The sequence below is a fragment of the Tachyglossus aculeatus genome, chromosome X1 (assembly GCF_015852505.1).
Source record: "Tachyglossus aculeatus isolate mTacAcu1 chromosome X1, mTacAcu1.pri, whole genome shotgun sequence".
Classification (NCBI taxonomy): Eukaryota; Metazoa; Chordata; class Mammalia; order Monotremata; family Tachyglossidae; genus Tachyglossus; species Tachyglossus aculeatus.
In genome coordinates this window covers 101,638,942-101,661,126 of record NC_052101.1, presented here as the reverse complement: position 1 = coordinate 101,661,126, position 22,185 = coordinate 101,638,942, and the positions used below count along the sequence as shown (strand labels likewise).

At 42.5% G+C, this 22,185-nt stretch overlaps 1 protein-coding gene across 5 annotated transcripts in view; it reads left to right on the top strand.

The window, feature by feature from the left end:
• Positions 1 to 22,185, top strand: part of ITPR1 (inositol 1,4,5-trisphosphate receptor type 1) — a 346,510-nt gene that overhangs the window by 174,180 nt on the left and 150,145 nt on the right. For all 5 annotated transcript variants that reach the window (XM_038772880.1, XM_038772879.1, XM_038772878.1 and 2 more), the window contains 8 exons: positions 2,929 to 3,054; positions 3,430 to 3,630; positions 4,889 to 5,140; positions 6,043 to 6,168; positions 7,830 to 7,958; positions 16,353 to 16,473; positions 18,924 to 19,108; positions 20,620 to 20,768. In XM_038772880.1, coding sequence (XP_038628808.1) covers positions 2,929 to 3,054; positions 3,430 to 3,630; positions 4,889 to 5,140; positions 6,043 to 6,168; positions 7,830 to 7,958; positions 16,353 to 16,473; positions 18,924 to 19,108; positions 20,620 to 20,768 — 1,289 coding nt within the window. The remainder of the gene's footprint in view (positions 1 to 2,928; positions 3,055 to 3,429; positions 3,631 to 4,888; positions 5,141 to 6,042; positions 6,169 to 7,829; positions 7,959 to 16,352; positions 16,474 to 18,923; positions 19,109 to 20,619; positions 20,769 to 22,185) is intronic.

The window sequence follows — 22,185 nt, the reverse complement described above, 5'->3', positions numbered from 1 at the left end:
TTGAGTGCCTGTATACAGAGCATTGAAGAAAGCATTGAGGAAGAAATGCAATAAAGGTTGCATAAGATTCAGTTTCCGGACATCAGGGCACGCTCAATCTAATAGGGAGGCTGAGAGGTTGGTGACCGACACATGAGGAGAGATTAAATCCACAAAGGTGCCGTGCAAACCTGTGGGTGGAGAACATGTCATTTCATTCATTTGTACTTTCCAAATGCCTACTACAGTGCACTACTACTACTAATAACGTAACAGGGAAACAGCATTGTCTAGTGGAAGGAGTATGGGCCTGGGAGACAGAGGACCTGGGTTCTAATCCCAGCTCTGCCACTTACCTGCTGTGTGACCTTGGGCAAGTCTCTATGCCTCAGTTTCCTCAACTGTGAAATGGAGATTCAATCCCTTTTATCCCCCCTACTTAGACTATAAGCCCCGTGTGGGACGAGGACTGTGTCTGATCCAATTAACTTGTTTCTGCCCCAGCCCCTAGAAGTCAGCGCTTGACAAGTACCATTATTATAACACAAAGACAGTGAGAAGCAAAAGAAGAGCTCCAGAACATTGCAGTTGAAGAAGCAGTTAGTGTAGTGCTCTGACATGCAAGCGATTGATTGATTGATTGACTGACTGCCCAGGCAGGACTTGTTCAGTGATCGCAACAGCCAAAGCCTTCCCATCACTCTAAAACTTATGGAGGTGCTGCTGCCGCTACTTGAATCCTTCCTGCCCTGCTCAGGCGAGGCATGCCAGCATCAGGGCCCTGGGATGATGCATTGGGAGGGTGGCACAATGATCTGGTGGGGTGGCAAGGCTAAGACCGTGTGCTGTCACTGTTGGAGTCCTTCCCAAACTACTTAAGCAAGCATCTTGTACTATCCTATTGTTTTGGATGCAGATGGTAAAGGAATGAAACTCCCTGTTGAGTAGTTTAAAAAAAAAAAAAAAAAAAAGCAACGTGAAGTGAAAAGGAGCAATTTATCATTTCAGTTATTGGTTACTTTTTAATTATTTTTCTGGTACTTGTTAAGTACTTATTATGTGTTAAGCACTGTTCTAAGCACTGGGGTTGGTACAAATCAATCAGGTTGAAGCCAGTCCCTGTCCCACACGGGGTTCATTGTCCAAGTAGGAGGGAGTAGGCTTGAATCCCCATTTTACGGATGGGGTAACTGGGGCACAGAGGTGTCAAATGACTTGCCTAAGCTCACACGGCAGACATGTGACAGGCCTGGGTCCCAGGCCTGTGCTCTTTCCACCTTGCTGCTTCTCAATTTGAAACCCTGTTGAAAGGAAATGCTAATTGTCAGAGCACACAGTCAACTTCATTGCACAGAGTTTCAGACAAGTAGTCTAGTCTTAAAGATAGAAGTTCAACTTTGTAGCACTAAATTCCCTTTTTCTGGGTGAAATCCTCAGTGTTGGAAACGGCATTAGAAGACAATGGACCGTGAAATGTTTAAGAAAATCAGAAAGTGTTACTGCTATAGAGTTCAATGAGTTCCTTTTTAAGAGGAAAAATGGAATTGTTTAAGCACGCTCAATAAGCTTTAGAAACGAATTTGTGGTCATTAGAATCTAGAGCAGGCAGGTGCAGGAACTTTCAAAAACTAAATATACAACCACCTCTCTATGAAGCACTTATTAAAACAATCTGGTAATGGAAAGCAAGCTTAAATCAGTTGAAAACAAGATTAGTATATTCAGCATCAGAATAATTGACCTCCATCTGGAACAGGAGCAGTCTTCCTGATTATAACTTATTTATGTAAACTATAGATGACTAATTTTTTTTTGATCCAGGCCACAAGGTAGAACTCAATCTGCTTCCTAAGCAGAAGCGATGCCTTTGTATAAGCCATATGTAAATAACTCTAAGGAGGTCAGATCACGTTAGGAGTGGACCTGGCAAGTGAAAGTTTCTCTATAAAAATCCTTATATTGTAATATATGCTAGGTTGTTTTGTGGAACTACCCAAATCGTTGTTTAAAGGTCTTTGGTCCGCTTAAACAGATAACCTCACTTGTTTAAATCAGATATGTCATCCTTGGGGTCTGTTGTGTTTTATTCTTTTTTTTTTTTTTAATCCTCTTGTTTCATGGAAGAAAGGATATTAAAGCTGTTGTCCAGACCAGTTAAATGACAGTGTTTTGATAGAAGAATGATGTTGGGCAAAAATGTTTCTGAGGCTGCTTCTCCCTCCAGGAATAAGTGCCATATTAACCAGCACCTATGAGTTTCATTTAGTGAGATGAATTGCCCCTGTGAAAATGAAGGCTGACTGAGGAGAATTCTTAGGTCTGCTCTTGTGCTTTTATAACAAAGGTAAAACAAGTAGCCAGGACCTTCTGCTAAGGTCCAGCAAAATCCATCCTCTCTTGGGACCTGTTACTTATTTTTGCACCATCTTTCTTCTGTTACTTTCTTATTTTTGCACCATCTCTGTTCTTTCTACCCCTTTTTTCAGAACTGAGTGAAATGCCTCTGTCATTTAGCAGTGGGTTCTAAGGAAATTTGACAGGGAAGATTTGATGCCTTCCACATCCATAGCTGCACATAATGTGGTAATAGCCAGGTTGAAAGCTGGCCAGGAATGACTTCATTATCAATAATTGCTCAAAAACCATTTCAGTAATCATTGCTATTGTGATAACGGTATTCTTTGCTCTGCCGTTTCCTTAAGAAGTCAGTCCAAAGGGTCATATGGGCAAAGCTGGGATCCAGGTGTTTTTTCTAATGAAATTTGAAACATAGTGCAATATGACATCGTTTGTATTTTTTCTTTCTAAATGAGATTTACTTGAACCAAGGAAACCAGATACAATTTGCAGTGCTATGTCTCCCTTAGGCCTTTGGGAGAGTTGATGAGTGTAATTTACCATAAGCTTCCAAATCTTCCTAACCCATTTTTCAATCTTGTCCTTGAAAAGGCAGAAGATACCAGGATGCAGGAAATAATGAAACTCGCTCATGAGTTTCTGCAGAACTTCTGTGCCGGAAACCAGCAGAATCAGGCATTGTTACACAAACATATAAACCTGTTCCTTAACCCTGGGGTAAGAAGTGTTCAGGTTAATTTCATAGTGTTGTGATTAAAGGAAGGTGGGAGTGGGGGAGGAAAGAACAACTTTTCCTTTGGATTTGGTGATTTCTGGTGCTCTGTCTCAAAACAAGACTGGTTCAAAGGGATAATAGTTCATTTTCATTCTAAAATCCACCAGTATTGACAGCCATGAAATGAAAATACAAGCGAGTAATGTTTAGAGGTGGAACAGATGGTGGTCAGGTCAAAATGGGAAAGAGAGGGAGTAATGTTTGAAAATGTCTCTTTTAAATAATATATGTCTTCCATGTTGAGTAGTAGTTTTCTTTTTAAATAACTTGAAATAATCTTGAATGTATTTCTTTAAATTTTCTCCATCCTGTGTTAGATCCTGGAGGCAGTGACAATGCAGCATATATTCATGAATAATTTCCAGCTTTGCAGTGAAATTAATGAGCGAGTTGTCCAGCACTTCGTTCATTGTATTGAAACTCATGGCAGAAACGTCCAGTACATAAAATTCTTACAGACGATTGTCAAGGCAGAAGGAAAGTTTATTAAGAAGTGCCAAGATATGGTCATGGCTGAGGTGAGAGCTGCATATTTTTATAAATCCACAGCTGGTGCTAAGTATAAATTTGCCAATGAATACCTTTGGCTGACAAGAAATTGGCCAACTGCAAGTGTGTGTGGAAAAAAAGTCTAGTAACCACAAATCATTTTGGGGAAGAGCAGAAAAGGACTACTTTTTCCCTTTGTAAAGTATTTATCAATCAGTAGTATTTGAATGCTAAATGTATGTAGAGAACTGCCTTAAGTATTTGGGAGAATGCAGTAGCAATGGAAGACTCATTTATGCCTTTGAAGATCTTACGTCACAGTGTACATTACAGTGTAATGGGGGGAGAGGGGAGAAGGAAGGAGACACAAAATAATTTGCAGAGAGAAGGAAAATGAATGTGTACATTTGTACAAAAGTGCTGTGGGTGGCTATGAGTACATAAATGCAGAAGTAGTGCAAAAGTGCCAAGGTGGTATTTGGGAGGATGTGACAAGCATCGTGGTGTAGTGGATAGAACACGGGCCTGGGTGTCAGAAGGTCATGAGTTCTAATCCCAGCTCTTCCACTTGTCTGCTGTGACCTTGGGCAAGTCACTTCACTTCTCTTTGCAGCAGTTAACTCATCTGTAAAATGAGGATCGAGACTGTGAGCCCCACGTGGGACAGGGACTGTGTCCAACCCAATGAGCTTGTGCCCATCCCAGTGGTTACTACAGTGCCTGGCACACAGTAAGCACTTAACAGATGACATTATTGTTATTATAAGGAAAATTAATTAGAAAAAGCCTCTTGGAGGAGGTGGGGTTTCAGAAGGGCTTTGAAGATGGGGAGAGCTGTGATCTAGGTGACTTGAAATGGGGAGGGAGCTCTATGCAGGAGGGAGGGTTTGAGCAAGGGGTCAGTGGTTTATGGTTCAAGTCTGTTGTTGGCTCCAGCAAACGTAAGATTCAGCTGATTCTAAGTAGCTTAGGTGGATGGTAGCTTCTCTGTAAAACCAATGTAGTCCAGAGTGGGAGGTAGGGAGAGTAGGATTCTCAGAGCTGTGGTTAGGTTTTTTTGCATCATCCTTCTGAAATGGAAATCTCTTTAATGATGGACAGTCATTCTGGCCATTTAGGGTTACTACATCTGTCAACTAGAATTTTAGTACAGATATAATTTGATAATGAAATTTTTTCGTCTTAGTCTGTCATTAGAAAAAACAAAGCACACATTGTTGCTAGATTTATGACACTGGTTTCTGAGACCAACTTTGACAAAGTTGAAAAAAAATGTTCTCCTTATAGCTGGTGAATTCAGGAGAAGACGTCCTCGTGTTCTACAATGACAGAGCATCTTTCCAGACATTAATCCAGATGATGAGATCGGAACGGGACCGGATGGATGAGAACAGCCCTCTTATGTACCATATCCATTTGGTAGAGCTCCTAGCAGTGTGCACAGAGGGCAAAAATGTGTACACCGAAATCAAATGCAACTCCCTCCTTCCTCTAGATGACATCGTTAGAGTAGTCACTCATGAGGATTGCATACCTGAGGTGAGGTCTGACTTTACTGAATTAGTGCATTTGAATTCCTGTAAAGAGAACTTTATGATAGGTGTTTGACCTGCTATTTTGAAAATATAATGGGCTATATATCTATCATGATCAGTCTTTAGCCAATTAGTAGTGGTCATCATCATAAACAGTGGTATTTATTGAGCCCTTACTGTGTGATGGTGGTATTTATCAAGCGCTTACTATGTGCCAGGCACTGCACTAAGCGCTGGGATGGATAGAAGCAAATCAGGTTGGACACAGTCCCTGTCCCACGTGGGGCTCACAGTTTTAATCCCCATTCTAAGATGAGGTACCAGAGACACAGAGAAGTTAAGTGATGTGCCCAAGGTCGCACAACAGACAAGTGGTGGAGCTGGGATTAGAACCCAAATCCTTCTGACTCCCAAGCCCGTGCTTTATCTACTAGACCATGCTGCAGAGCACTGTATTAAGCATTTGGGAGAGTACAATACAACAGAGTTGATAGACCTGCCTGTTCCCTGCACACAATGAGTTCACAGTCTAGAGGGGGTAATAATGCTACTTACTGAGCACTCCAATCAATGCTATGTGAGCGCTTCATTCAATCATATTTATTGAGCGCTTATTGTGTGCAGAGCACTGTACTAATCACTTAGAATGAGTGCTATGTAACAATAAACAGACACATTCCCTGCTGTATGCAGAGCACTGTTCCAAGTGCTTGGGAGTGTACAGTATAACAGGGTTACTAGATATGTTCCTTACCCAAAGGGGCTTAGAATCTAGAGCGCTTAATCAATTAAACCTGATTAATTTAAGGCAAGCTTGTTAGCCAGCTAATTTAAATCCATTGTAATGGACCTCTAGCATATATACATTTTTTTTTTGTTGAACAATGCCACTTTCCCCTCTTACAGGTTAAAATTGCATACATTAACTTCTTGAACCACTGCTACGTGGACACTGAAGTGGAAATGAAGGAAATTTACACCAGTAACCACATGTGGAAATTGTTTGAGAATTTTCTCATTGACATCTGTAGGGTGAGAGTTTTCATAATTAAAAAGTTAAAGATACCATAAGGTTTTAAAACTGTGATTTTCATTGCTGACAAGTAGAGAAGCATTACTTGTGTTTTACCAATTTAAGTATAGGTAGGGAGGGCTGTACTCCTTCATATTTTAGGGGGTTTTGTGCTTTTTGATTGTTTTAATTGGTCTTATCTATCCTTCTGATTCTTTTGGATTGCTTTACGTTGTTTTCTGAGGTCACAGTTGGCATACATCTCAAACCAAAATTTATGGCTTCTTTGTCACTCATAATCACCATCGTTCCCAATTAGGGAGTTTCTTTCTCATGTTAGATATCCTATTTCTTGCCTTTGTATCTGTGATCCCATAGTGTCTTCTGTCTACCACTTTGCTGCCTTGGCAGTTCATGAGTTTTTCTGTACTTTTTGGCTTTATCCATTGGGAATTGGGTTTGTCAAAGCCACCAGGTGATGTTTTTTCCTTGTGTTTCTTCATGAGTTTTTCGGAATTTCACTCCTGGGGATTACAATGTTACCAAGGCTGCTTCTTTCTGAAATTCTGGGCTTCTCTCACCCTTTCCCCAATCCTTGAGTAGAGTAAGCCCTTCTCTTAGGTTGGGATAGAGTTCTTGAAGAACCTCATGTTAAGGAGAAATCACAATGTAGTACTTATACCTTGACTGATTCTGTGAGCGTGCACACACCTGTTTTTTCCAGCACCATGCTGTGTTATATCCAGACAGATGTGTACCATTGGAAGAGTGCTCGCTAATTCTACAACTGTGCTCTATCCAAAATACAAAGTGAAAACATGCATTCTGGGATAATTGGCTGTAGTGATATACTGGTCTTCAAGATGGCTGACGTAATGTTTCCCTGAAATGTTGAAGGGTGTCATTTGATAAATGGCTACATGTTTCATCTGTGATGCTTATAAATTTGCAGTGGACCCTTGGTTTAGTCTAAATAACCAAGAGAAATTATCATCAGATTCTATGTTGCTATATAGTTAAATTTTCTTGGGAACCACATAATTGGGCAGACAATTATGGGTACTTACTATGTTCCAGGCACTGCACTAAGCACTGGGGTGGATAGAAGCAAATCAGGTTGGACACAGTCCCTGTCCCATATGGGGCTCACAATTTTAATCCCCATTTTGAGGTACCAGAGGCACAGAGAAGTTAAGTGATGTGCCCAAGGTCACACAACAGACAAGTGGCAGAACTGATATTCGAACCCAAGCCCTTCTGACTCCTAGGCTCGTGCTTTATCTACTAGACCATGCTGCAGAGCATTGTACTAAGTGCTTGGCAGAGTACAGTACAGCAGAGTTGACAGACCTGTTCCCTGCACACAATGAGTTTACAGTCTAGAGGGGTAATAATGGTATTTATTGAGCACTTCAATCAATGCTATTTGAGCATATTTATTAGTACTTGTGTTACTCTTCAGCAGCTCCTGGATCAGTCCCAGGTCGTGGTACTGGGGTAAAGGGGGAGGTCAGTCGATTTCCCAATTTTCGCTATTTTACAAGTTTTAAAAGACTCAACTGCAGGTTACTAGATATTTGTAAGACTTAGAAATTACCAGTGGGAGGGATAATTTAATTTGTTTTTACATGAAGATGCAAAGCTAAATATTGTTTTTTGAAGAAATCATGTTGTTTTCTAGGCGTGTAACAACACAAGTGACAGAAAACATGCTGACTCAATTTTGGAGAAATATGTCACTGAGATTGTGATGAGTATTGTGACTACTTTCTTCAGTTCACCATTCTCTGATCAGAGCACTACTTTGCAGGTAAGAAAGTGGTGGGGTTACGGGGGAGGGTTATTGATATAAGCCATTAGGAAAATATATGGGGATCAACTGTGGTTGGGATGATGGTAGTTTTTTGGATTTTAGTAAGCTTAGGTAAGGCTTTCCTGTGCTAAACTCTAGTTTGTTTGGCATTTCCTTAGGGCCCGTGTAAGGGACACTAAATTCCCTTTGATAAACGAGAAAGCTATTGGCTTAATGATAGAAAATCTGTTGTTTACAGAGATGTAGCAATGAGGGTTTTTGTTTTAGCATCATGGCTAATTCATCCCTCTTCAGGGAAATAAAGCTCTGTTTGGGTCTAAATTTTCCAGCTTGATGCAATCTGACTGGAGCCGGACCTGACCCAATCTGAAAAAAGTTTGGGGTTTAGCCCCTTGACAGAAAAACAATTAGAAGTAAACTAAACCCTCTTGTTCCACATAAAGCAAAAAGGCTGAACCATTTTGGTTTCACATCAGTTTCCTTGAAAGATGGCTATTTTTTTTCTTTGTAATTTTCATGATTGCTATAATCTCTGGGTCGTCACATGCCATTCATCCTCTAGCCTGGAATTTTTTTAATTGCCTCTCCGAATGCTATTTGGGGACACATGAGAGCACAAAATGTCTATGCGTAGGTAGAATATTATTAGTGCTTCTCTCATGTCTGTGTGACGTGCAACAATCATAGGATTCGTACCCAGCGTGCACCATTAGGCACACCACCATTTTGAGTTAAAATCCGAATCTTTCACACAAACCCACTGCCGAATCTGAGTTTCTTCGAGCTCCGTTATTTTCGAGTTTTTGTTTTTCTAACTCACCCATCGCAGTCCAAGGGGTAGCCTGAGCCCCTGGAAGTTTCTAGAATGCTGTGTGTTTGACAGAAAAACAATTAGAAGTAAACTAAACCCTCTTGTTCCACATGAAGCAAAAGGCTGAACCATTTTGGTTTCACATCAGTTTCCTTGAAAGATGGCTATTTTTTTTCTTTGTAATTTTCATGATTGCTATAATCTCTGGGTCGTCACATGCCATTCATCCTCTATCCTGGAATTTTTTTTTCTGTTAGTTACTGGAATTGGAATTGTGTTGGTAGGGTAACTGCATTTTGGAGTATATACATATATTTCCAAAATACGACCTGGCTCCTTGTGCCAGAAGTCACTCTCATAATGTCAAGTTGTGATCACTGATGGTGAGGCTGGTAATACTGTCTGTATCACCTTTCTAATCAAAAGTTATAGTCCTGCTGGTTATGGAACCTCCTAGTGTGGGAGGTTCTGGACCCTACCCCTTGGTCCCAAAGGAGGTCCCACCTTCACAATGTACATATCTGTAATTTTCTTTATTTGTATTGCTGTCTGTCTCCCCACCTCTAGATTGTAAACTCGTTGTGGGCAGGGATTGTGTCTGTTTATTGTTGTAGCGTACTCTCCCAAACGCTTCGTACGGTGCTCTGCACACAGTAAGCAATAAAGATGATTGAACAAATGAATGAATCTGGGGTGGCCTGAAGCCCTGGAGTCAGAGCAGGGGCAGTTATTTCCTGGGTCCCTTTTGGGAGGTTAGCTTAACATTGAGGCTATCAGATTGTGGGTTCCATATGGAACAGGGACAGGACTGATTATCTTGTATCGACCCCGTGCTTAGCACACAGTAAGCGTTTAATAAATACCGTGATTATGTTCAGGGTGACATTACCCTGGAACAAGTTTACCAAGGGAATTTATGAATTCTGCATACTTTGAGCTCTTTTAAGGAATGAATGGACCCTCATTTGTTCTTGTAGATTTACGTATCTGCCTGAAGGCGGAGGCCTGGGCTTTGGGTTCTCTTGAGATCCCTTCGGGCTCTTTGCATCTCTAATTTGATTGAGCTGTTCGGAGGGCAAGAATGAAGAGCTTTCTGAGGATAGCACTAACTTAGTGCATCACCGCTTTCTTGTTCTCGGTGTAGTATGGTGTCCTTATGACTCTCTCGTCCCCTATTTTCTGATGTTGAAGTTGGCAACTGGGTATTTGCCAAAATGTGAAAGTTACGAAAGGTTATTCTTTTCCTATGGCATATGTTAAGCGCTTGCTATGTGCCAGGCACTGTAGTAAGCACTGGGGTAGATACAAACTAATTAGGTTGAACACAGTCCATGTCCTACATGGGGCCCACAATGTTAATACTCATTTTATTCATTCAATTATTCATTTAATCATATTTATTGAACACTTACCACAATCCCTATTCATTCATTCAATCATATTTATTGAGCGCTTACTGTGTGCAGAGCACTGTACTAAGCACTTGGGAAGTACAAGTTGGCAACATATAGAGACGGTCCCTACCCAACAACGGGCTCACAGACTAGAAGCGGGGAGACAGACAACAAAACTAAAAAGAGCAAGTAAACAGGTATCAGTAGCATCAGTATAAATAAATAGAATTATAGATATATACACATAATAAAATAAATAGAAAAATAAACATGTACATATATACATAAGTGCAGTGGGACAGGGAGGGGGGTAATAATAATCATGGTATTTGTTAAACGCTTACTACATGCCAAGCACTGTTCTAAGAGCTGGGATAGATACAAGGTTATCAGGTTGTCCCACTTGAGGCTCACAATCCTAATCCCCATTTTACATATGAGGTAACTGAGGCACAGAGAAGTTAAGTGGCTTGCCCAAAGTCACACAGCTGAGAAGTGGCAGAGTTGGGATTAGAACCTATGACCTCTGACTCCAAAGCCCGTGCTCTTTCCACTAAGCCACGCTGTAGAGCAGAGGGAGGGAGTTGGGGTGATGGGAATGTTAGGAGGAGCAGAGGAAAAAGGGGGACTTAGCCTGGAAAGGCCTCCTGGAGGAGGTGAGATTTCAGTAGGGCTTTTAAGGGGGGAATTGTGCTAGTTTGGCAGATTTGCGGAGGGAGGGCATTCCAGGTCGACAGAGGGACAGGGGAGAACAAGGCACAGTGAGAAGGTTAACACTAGAGAAGCAGAGTGTGCGGGCTGGGCAGTAGAAGGAGAGAAGGGAGGTGAGGTAGGAGTGGGCAAGGTGGTTGAGAGCCTTGAAGCCAACAGTGAGGAGTTTTTGCTTTATATGAAAGTTGATAGGCAACCACTGGAGATTTTTGAGGAGGGGGGTGACATGCCCAGAGTGTTTCTGTAGAAAGATAATACACGCAGAAGAGTGAAGTATAGATTGAAGTGGGGAGAAACAGGAGGTTGGGAGATCAGAAAGGCTGCTGATGCAGTAATCCAGTTGGGATATGATGAGTGATTGCACTAACAAGGTAGTGGTTTGGATGGAGAGGAAAAGGCGGATCTTGGTGATATGAAGGTGAGACCGGCAGGTTTTAGTGACAGATTGGATATGTGGGGTGAATGAGAGAGCAGAGTCAAGGATGACACCAAAGTTGTGGGCTTGTGAGACGGGAAGGATGGTAGTGCCGTCCACAGTGACGGGAAAGTCAGGGAGAGGACAGGGTTTGGGAGGGAAGATAAGGAGCTCTGTCTTGGACATGTTGAGTTATATGTGCTGGGAGGACATCCAGATGGAGATGTCCTGAAGGCAGGAGGAGACACGAGCTTGGAGGAAGGGAGAGACAACAGGGGAGGAGATGTAGATTTGGGTATCATCTGCACAGAGGTGATAGTTGAAGCCATGGGAGCGAATGAGTTCACCAAGGGAGTGAGTAATAATAATAATAATAATGATGGCATTTGTTAAGCACTTACTATGAGCAAAACACTGTTCGAAGTGCTGGGGGGGATACAAGTTGATCAGGTTGTCCCATGTGGGGCTCACAGTCTTAATCCCCATTTTACAGATGAGATGACTGAGGCTCAGAGATGTTAAATGACTTGCCCAAGGTCACACAGCAGACATGTTGCAGAGTCGGGATAGAACCCGTGACCTCTGACTCCCAAGCCTGGGCTCTTTCCACTGAGCCACGCTGCTTCTCTGAGTATTCATTCATTCATTCATTCAATCGTATTTATTGAGCGCTTACTGTGTGCAGAGCACTGTACTAAGCGCTTGGGAAGTACAAGTTGGCAACATATAGAGATGGTCCCTACCCAACAACAGGCTCACAGTCTATGGATAACAGAAGGGGACCAAAAACTGACCCTTGAGGAATCCCTAACGTTAGGGAATGGTGTGGGGAGGAGGAGCTCGCAAAGGAGACTGAGAAAGAACGGCCAGAGAGATGAGGAGAACCAGGAGAGGACAGAGTCAGTGAAGCCAAGGTTGGATAACGTGTTGAGAAGGGGATGGTCAACAGTGTCAAAGGCAACTGAGAAGTATAGGAGGATTAAGATAGAGTAGGAGCCATTGGATTTGGCAAGAAGGAGGTCATTGATGACCTTTGAGAGAGTGGAGGGGAGGGGATGGAAGCCAGATGGGATGGGGTCCAGGAGAGAGTTGGAGGAGAGGAATTCGAGGTAGCGAATGTAGACGCTTACTCCAGGAGTTTGGAAAGGAAGGGTCAGAGGGAGATGGGACGATAACTGCAGGGGGCTGTGGGGTCAAGGGAGGGTTTTTTTAGGATGGGGGAGAAGTGTGCATGTTTGAAGGCAGAGGGGAAGAAGCCATTGGAGAGTGAGCAGTTGAAGATGGAAGTTAAGGAGAGGAGGAGGGAAGGGGTGAGAGTTTTTTTTATAAGGTGAGAGGGAATGGGGTCAGAAGCACAAGTGAAAGGGGTGGCACTTATGAAAAGGGAGGAGATATCCTCTGAAGATATTGCTGGGAAGGGAAGGATGGGAAAGTAGAGGAGGGGGTTGGGTGATTGTGGGGAGCTCAGACCTGATGGTGTTAATTTTTCTAATGAAGTAGGTGGCCAGATCATTGGGGGTGAGGGAAGGAGGAGGGGGAGGAACGGGAGCCTAGAGGAGAGCGTTAAATGTCCAGAACAGCTGAGAAGGGTGATGGGAATGGGTGTCAATAAGGGAAGAGAAATAGATTTGCCTGGCAGAGGAGAGGGCAGAGTTAAGGCAAGAAAGGATAAATTTAAAGTGAACAAGGTTGGCCTGGTGTTTAGACTGCCGCCAGCAGCATTCAGCAGCTCGAGCATAAGGGGGAAGGAAGTGGAGAGTGGCGATGATTCAGGGCTGTGAGTTAGTGGTGCGAGAATGACAAAGGGATAGGGGAGCAAGTAAGTTGAGTAGAGAGGGTGGAGTTGAGAGCATCTATTTGGTCATCAAGAGTGGGTAGGGAGGCTAGGTGGGGTGTGATGCACTGAGAGAGATGGATGGGGTCGAGAGAGCAGAAGGCTTTGTTGGGGAATAATACAAATTTACGTGGGGGCAGTGTGAGAGAGGAGGCAGGTGAGAAGGTTATGGTCAGAGAGTGGGATTTCAGAGTTGGTGAGGGTGGAGATTGTGCAGCAGTTAGAGATGATGAGATCGAGAGTGTGACCAAGTTGGTGAGTGGGCGAGGTGGGGTGGAGCCAGGAGGTTGGCGGAGGCAAGGAGTGATAGATTTTACAGATGAGGTAACTGAGGCACAGAGAAGTGAAGTGAGTTGCCCAAGGTCACAAAGCAGAGAAGTGGTGGAGTTGTAATTAGAGCTCATGTCCTCCGACTCCCAGGCCTGTGCTCTTTCCACTAGTCTGTGTTGCTTATGTGTAAATATATTCCAGGTTTGCAAGAATGGAAAATATATTGCAGAGGGCAGGTTCCTGGAATACAGCCCTGGAAAGCAGTAAGGCTCAATGGATTTGATATTTTCTTTTTTAGTTTAGGGACCAGTAGCAAAGTGCCCACTAGGAAATGGGAGGGCAAGAGAACATTTACTTACCTTGTCTCCCAGGTTCCCCATTTTAGAACATCCTCTTCCTTCCTCTTTCAAAGATTCAGGAATCAATCAGTGGTATTTATCGAGCGCTTACTGTGTGCCGAGCACTGTACCAAGTGCTTGGGAGAGTACAATACAATCAAGTCAACAGTGCTAAGCACTTAGTTCAGTGCTCTGTACACAGTAAGTGCTCAATAAATACGATTGAATGAATAATACAACACATTCTCTGTCCACCAGGAACTTACAGTCTAGAGAAGGATGTATATATCTAAATTACGGATATCAAACTAAGTAGGTGAGAAAACAGGAATTTAAACCTGAGGTGCAGAGCAGTGACCTTGCCCAAGGTCACACAGCAATCAGTGGTATTTATTGAATGCTTACTGTGTGCAGGGCACTGTACTAATGGCTTGGGAGAGTACAAAACAGCAGAGTTGGTAGACACGTTCCCTGCCCACAGTGAGCTTACAGTCTGGAGGGGGAATAGAATCTAGGTTCCTGGACTCCTCTTAGGCCCATGTTGTTCTGAACTGAACCAGCATCTATTCTGAGACCAGTTGTACAATGTTACATTTTACTCATCTTATCTTATGCCTTTGAGCCGTCTTCGACCCATAGCAACACCGTGGCCACATCTCCCCCAGAATGCCCCACGTCCATCTGCAATTGTTCTGGTAGTGTATCCGTAGAGTTTTCTTGGTAAAAGTATGGAAGTGGTTTACCATTGCCTCCTTCCATGCAGTAAACTTGAGTCTTCGCCCTTGATTCTCTCCCGTGCCACTGCTGTCCATCACAGGTGAGTTTTGACTTGTTGCAGATTGCCTTCCACTCGCTAACCACTGCCCAAGCTAGGAATGGAATGGGTATGCCTCTGCCTGACTCTCCCTCCTGTAGTCGAAACTGGTAGAGTCATCTCCAGGGATGACCCTTATTTCCAGTAGTACTCTTAAAATGTGACTACTCTGCCTTGACTTTAGAGCAAATGGTAAATACAAGCATATTAGAGTCCAAATGGTATTTCTTTTTAGATGCCTGATTTTGCTACTGAAATTTTCAGTTGAATGACTAGGTATTAAGGCTAATATCAACTGCTTCTTGGCAAAAGTGAATAGCCTTTATTGTGGTGGAAAGTGACAATCTCTATGATAATGCCAATTTCTATATACATTGTGGAACTGTATTTCAAAGCAAATGGAGTCTCTTTGTGAAAGGAAAATGGATGCATATCGCTCTATGCCTTGTTATATTTATTTTGGCTTTTTTCATCCTGTCACTAGTCTGCCCCTTTCTTTCTTCTGTGCCTAGTGAGCTTGAAGGGTTGGAGTTTGATGTACTGCCCTAGTTAGGCAAATAGGCTATCTTTGAAGTTATCAAAGAAATGAACCTATAAAGATGAATGGAGTGGGGAAAATGGCTAGGTAATTTTGAATTTGTAGAATATCAGTGCAGTGTTTATAATAGAATCTAAATATACCCTTATACTTCCTAGGTCCTGTCAGCCACATTCACCTGCTGGATAGGACCTCACCACCAGTAGTATCAGCTTAGAATATGAAGGATATGTGTAGGTGTATGTATGGATGTATGCTTTGCAAGTCAGTCCTACCTTTGACTAGGGCCACTTTCCATTTGTATTAAGTGACTGGGTTCTTGCCCAGTAAAAAGTGATTCAGAAACAAAGCTCAGATTGGGAACACTGAGGCTGTGCATTCTAATACAAGCATAGCCGAAAAGCCCATTTTTCAAAGAAGGTCATCTCAAGGTAAGCAGCAAAATGGAGATAGATTTTAGTTCACCTTACATTTTCAAAAGATCTCTATTGCTAACCTTAGTTTTCCTTTTTTTATAACAGACTTCATTTTTGACCAGAATAAAGGTATTTTACCTACATCCTAGTTGTCATGCACTGAGGTGTGGTAATTTCAGTTCCTTCCTGGTGGTAGAGTGTATAGGTTTATAGAGGTTATGTCACACTATCGGTAGGCATCTTTCCCATGAAATGTCATGGGTATCCAAAAGAGTGCTACAACAATGAACACTTTATTATGTTGGCCAAGGCTAATGAAATACAGCATTTTAATCTTCTTCTTGACTAATTTTGTGCCTTGATTTTTTAGAACAGCGGGATTTGCCCACTTCTAAGCTGTTAATGTTGTTTCGCCTACCTATAGTGGAAATCAATCTAATTTGAAGGTCATTAAAAAAAATCCATTCACAGACCCTGTTGCCTCCTCATACTACAAACAAATGATAAATTGTGCAGCATTTAGACATTTTGGGAAATGGTGACCTAGGAAGCTCTTTCAACCAAGGTGTGCTTATGAAGTTATACCTCTTGGCTTCAGAGGCCCCTTCTGGTTCATCCTAGATATCTTTGGCACTACCTAGTTCGCTCTTCTTTTTTGACCCATTGGTTCCATGTTTCTCTTCCTCTGAAATTTAGTGAATTCAGAATTCTAGAAACCATCTTGTTACCTCCACTTTCTTGCTCTGTCTGCCGAATACACTTGACACGGCTGTGGGATTTTTCACTAAAAATAGGACTGAAGAAAATGAATGCAAACTTGAACCTTCCCTTTTTGTTTTTGTTTCTTTAGACTCGTCAGCCTGTCTTTGTACAGCTGCTGCAGGGAGTATTCAGAGTGTACCATTGCAACTGGCTAATGCCTAGCCAAAAAGCCTCTGTGGAGAGCTGTATAAGGGTGCTCTCCGATGTAGGTAAGAAATAAGGTTGACTTGGGATTTCATGCCATCAAATTATATCTGACAATCAGAGAAGGGATAAATCAATTCCTTTCTCCACTGAAGAGATTGCTGCTGTTATTTTTCCAATAATATAGTTTTCAAAAACAATTAAGCCTCCCAAATTCTTTTTCCCCTCTTAAAATTTCCATTGACTCCACCTGTAGTTACTAATATTCCATCCACTCTCCCAGACAACTCCATTTGCTCCTATTTCTCCCCATGACATTAAGTTAAGGGAATACAAGGACCTGCCTACATTATACTCACTCAGAATTCTTCTGCTAATATGGATTCTTATGAGAAACAAACAGCATGGAAATAGAAAGGGGCGGTTGCTGAAGAAATGTATTTTGATAAAGAGGATTAGAGGCAGGGTATATTTTTCCTTCCGGCTTCTGCCTGATTTCCCTTATACTCGATCTAATAATAATAATAATGGCATTTATTAAGCGCTTACTATGTGCAAAGCACTGTTCTAAGCGCTGGGGAGGTTACAAGGTGATCAGGTTGTCCCACGGGGGGCTCACAGTCTTCATCCCCATTTTACAGATGAGGTAACTGAGGCACAGAGAAGTTAAGTGACTTGCCCAAAGTCACACAGCTGACAATCGGCAGAGCCGGGATTTGAACCCATGACCTCTGACTCCAAAACCCGTGCTCTTTCCACTGAGTCACGCTGCTTCTCCTAATGTAAAATACATGCTTTCAAATTTAGGAAACCAACTTTTAAAGATTCTGCCATATTATACATATATACAGTATCTGAAAATCATGGCTTCAGTAATGAGAGCAATTCCATACATGCAAGTGCTGTGTTTTCATCATGGCAGGATAATGAGATGTAAAAGGCATATATATGCACAGTTAAGAAAAAAATCAATGCTCTCTCTCTTTTGTGGCTCAGGTCCTTGCATGAGGTTGGTTGTTTAAGAGTTTTCAGCTAGAGCTTTGAGTTGGTAAGCCTTTTGACTTGTCAATAATAAATGCAGTATGAAAACTGTAAGGTGTAAAAACCAAGGATGGGGGTTGAAGACAAAAGAGGTGGTTACTGCTTGTTCTGCATTTAGGAGAAGAAGGCATGTACTGCAGAACTCCTTAGCCTCCGAGTCTTGGCCAAAGTCCGTTTTGGGTGATGGCATATTCTCTACTTGAATCACCCTCACCCTTTAGTTGCAGAGCTCAGATGGTTCAAATTCCCCAAAACCCAAGTGGCGAGTCAATGAGTATAGGAGGGTGTGCTTCCTTGTTTAAGGTATCCCCATTTTTGTGCATTACGCTGGAGCATTCCTTCCCATAAGTGGACACGCTGATGTGATTGATTGATTGATTAATTGCTGTGGGAGGATAAAAGGTTCTCATCCAGACTGAAATACGCAGTGTATGGCAGGAACCAATAGGTAAAATGAGCAGGCATTTGTGGAGTCCACCATGGGTAGGGTCAGTGATTCAAGTATGTGTGCCAGGGGGAAGTACACATTGTGGGTGGGTAATGGGGTATGTTGCAAACTTGTACTTCCCAAGCACTTAGTACAGTGCTCTGCACACAGTAAGCGCTCAATAAATACAATTGAATGAATGAATGGGGGAAAAGACATGGACGGGGGATGATGGATAGAGCACAGCTCCTTCCTCTCCCTCCCGCCCTCCCACCTACAGCCTTGTTGCCTTTCTCAACTCCTTTGTATGTTCCCTCCGGAACAGCATCCCAACTCCAGGTGGCTTGGGGCTCGCTCTTTTTCACCATCACCATATCCCCCATTACCATTCTTCCCCCTAAACTGAAAGCTGTTAGCGCTCCACAAATATTCCTACATCGATTGCAAAAAAGTAACTCAAAATGGGGTGGAGGGTCCCTTTTTAGCTCTGTTTGTACTGCTATGATGGCTATTCAGCTTTGGGAATATGTGGCTTTAATACACTTAAAGGTCCCGTAAAGGTTTGAAAGACTAAACACTCCTGCCAGGAGTTTTGCCCTCAGGGAGAGAACTCAGAGAAGCAGCATGGCCTTGTGGATAGAGCAGGGCCCTGGGAGTCAGAAGGACCCAGGAATTAATTCCAACTTGACCATTTCTCTGCTGTACGACCTTGGGCAAGTAATTTCAGTTATCTGCGCCTCCACTTCCTCATCTGTCAAATAGTGATTAAATCCTACTTAGACCATGAGCCCCATGTGGGACAGGGACTGCCTCTAACTAGATTATCTTGTATCTACCCCACCACCCAGTGCAGAGCTTGGCACATAGTAAGCACCTAACAAATACCAGTATTGTTATTATTTATTATTATCCTCCACTGCTGAGCATCCTATTAAATCTGTGGGTCACACAGGGCTTTTCTATCCCATTTTTCTCCCCATAATTAAAAGTTGTGGTAATTGATGAAGAAGGTCCATGCTCATGCTGTTTTGTCTTGATCTGCTACAGCCAAAAGCCGAGCGATTGCCATCCCTGTAGACTTGGACAGCCAGGTCAACAACCTGTTTCTGAAGTCACATAACATAGTGCAGAAGACTGCCATGAACTGGAGGCTATCTGCAAGGAATGCTGCCCGCCGGGACTCAGTCTTAGCTGCATCCAGAGATTATCGAAACATTATCGAAAGGTTGCAGGTAAATCACACAAGGATCATCCCAACTTCCCTTCAAGTGATTCAACCAGAAAGACATGGGGAATTGAAGTTTGAGAGTGGGTCCTCAGTATGGGACAGAAGTTTAAGAACGTTGAACAGAGGAAAGCTAGTGTAAATTGCAAAATAGGAGGTTGAATTAACCTACAAAGATTATAGGCAGCCCCAGTAGTTTGAGTGTTATTTCAGAGGAATCCCTACTTTGAGAGGATGGACTTTTGTCTTTGGTAGGGAGCAATACTGAAGGGTTATTCAAACCGGGACTTGTAGATCATCTTGTCACTACCACCCCCATGCAAGCTTGTTTGTTAACCTAGACATTAAACAGTAACCCTCACTGGAAAAGTTTTGAGTCTGAGTCAGAATTTTGCGGTGCTCAAGTCAGTCCCAAGTTGTAAATTTGACATTTTGGAGGCACCTTACTTCCAGTACCCTACCAATTAGAGTGTAAGCTCTTGGTAGGCAGGGAAGGGGGCTTGTGGTTCTCTTGTATTTTCCCGGGTGCTTAATATAGTGTGCATTGCACCCGGTGGGCATGTACTAAATACCTTTATTTTTCCTACTGTTACTCTCTCTCCTCATGAAATGCCTACCTTTCAACCAAACTGTTGTTATGGCTACAGTCCTATCTTCCCCGTGTCCTAAGTAACAGATGGGGCTGTGGGTGACCCCCACCTGATTCCTCCAGTGAGCACTGGGATGGTGGCAGGGTCAGGGGAGACTGACTCATTAACTTGGTAGGCCCAAACCGAGGCAGCGGCTGGACTGCTCTCTATGACAAGAAAGCAATTGGATCAGAAGATGCAAGGAGGTTTTAGGTGTTGTTGTTTTTGTTCCCCAGGAAAAGCGTCATGTGATCTGATCAATTCATTATAAGACAATAATAGCTGCATGCTTTCCTTCAAATGTGGAGTAAAACTCAGTATCTTCGATCTATCTTTATAAAAACCAGACCTAAGATTTTTGGTGTTATGCTACCATTGTCTCGTCTTAAAACAAAAGGCATGAAATCTAGGTCAATATGTTTTAGAGCACAAAACATTTGCCTCTCCGGATTACATTTCTTTCCCTGTTTTCTGCCACCTGCCTCTCCTCTAGTCTTTGTTGTTTGGACTGAGGTGACTTTTTTTTCTTATTTTCCTTTCCTACAGCTCTGTGTTTTGTATTTGAAGATCATCATGCTATCAGGGTACATCTATTTAGCATGTTGATTTTAGCATGTTCATTTGTTTGTGTCATGCACTTGTGTCCTGGAATGTTTGTTTTTAGTTATAATACAGATTTAAGCTCAAATGGATGGGGGAGGGGGAGGGGGGGAAGCCTCCTTTTTCACTCAGCTAGTGACTCCCAGAATAGTGAAGTAAAAAAAAATCTCAGTGATGGTATAAGAGTTGAGATATTTTAATCCATTACAAAAAGTATTAATTTTAACCCAAACTCATTTCTTACTCTGCCCTGGTTTAGCTATTGACTATGAGTGTGACTATATTTCAGGATATCGTGTCGGCACTGGAGGATCGTTTACGCCCCCTTGTTCAAGCCGAGTTATCCGTGCTTGTGGATGTTCTCCATAGGCCAGAGCTGCTTTTTCCAGAGAACACTGACGCCAGACGGAAATGTGAAAGTGGTGGCTTCATATGCAAGTAAGCAGTGTTTCAAAGGGTAAATGAGCAGCTGTTTCCTATGTCAGTCAACAACATTTATTGAGCACCCACTGTGTGCAGATCTCTATACTGCAGGAAGTAACAAAGGAAGGAAAGATGTGGTCCCAACCTTTGAGGAGCTTAGTGATTTGTATCTCTTGATGACATATAATGGACTTGCCATCCTGAAACAAGTTTTGGAGACCTCAAAGACGTTCAGGATTGACTAATGCAAGTTGAGACTATTTTTGGCACTTAACCATTCTAATTTTTTGCGACCCACGCCTTTCTTAGACTATCTGCATTATGTTTTTTTTTTTTTTCCTGCTCGATCACTTTCAAATCTCACGAACGTAGCTGTAAGGCTGCGGGCATCCACGCCAAATATAGGATCTGGGTGTACATTTTCAAGATCCACCCTTTATAAATTTGGCTCCAGATGCCAAACCCTCCCTACATAGGTCTCTTTTCCCTTGATGTCATAATGGTGGATAAGGGATTAATGGGTGCTCTTCCGTCCATGCGTTTTTCTTGAGGCTTCTTATTCAGCTTCCTTATTTCCTCCATATGGAGCGGAACTAAGCTTGTGAATAGTTGTGCTCTATAAATCATACGGTTTGAATGGAAGTTGAAGGTTTGGTTTTCCTCTCTAAGTCCCTCCCCACCTTTAGCACCCATCTCTAAAGCGACCTCCACCATGAGGGCATCCATCTGCCTGATCAGGTGTGAACTTCTGTATGACCTTGAGCAAGCCATTAACTTCTCTGTGCCTCAGTTTCCTCATCTGTCAAATGGAGCTTAAATACCTGTTCTCCCTTAGACTCCGTGTCCGAACTGATTAGCTTGTATCTGTCCGTGGTGTCGCTAAGGGTCGGAAACAACTCAACGGCATAAGACAAGACAAGATCCCTGTACTTGGTGTAGTGCTTGGCATATAGTCAGTGCTTAACAAATACCACTATTGTTTTATTATTATAGTATTATTGTCATCATTATCCCTGAGCCAACTTTAGCACCAATGTTTGTAATGGTTTATATCTTCCACTTATTTTGGAATTTTCGCTTACTTTTGCTGTTAGCAGTTGTGACTATGCTTTCCTTCTTGATCCCATTGTGTATGTGCTCTACGTCTGCCTGTTTCCCTATTTGATGGCAAACTCCTCTAGGGTAGGGACTGTGTGTCCCACTTCCATTATATGGAAGCTGGTCTTCAATAAATCCTGATGATGATGAAGATAGCCTGCTTCCAAAAGACAACCAAGCCGCATGTTTACCAGAACCGTAGCTTTAGCTGCTCCTGGTCTGCCAGCAGATGTCACTTTTGAGATGTAGTTTAGCTGACAGAATCCAGTAATTGATTGCAATAACTTTCTATGAATTTAACAGAGAGGCTGTAAGAGAAAAGTAAATGATGCCA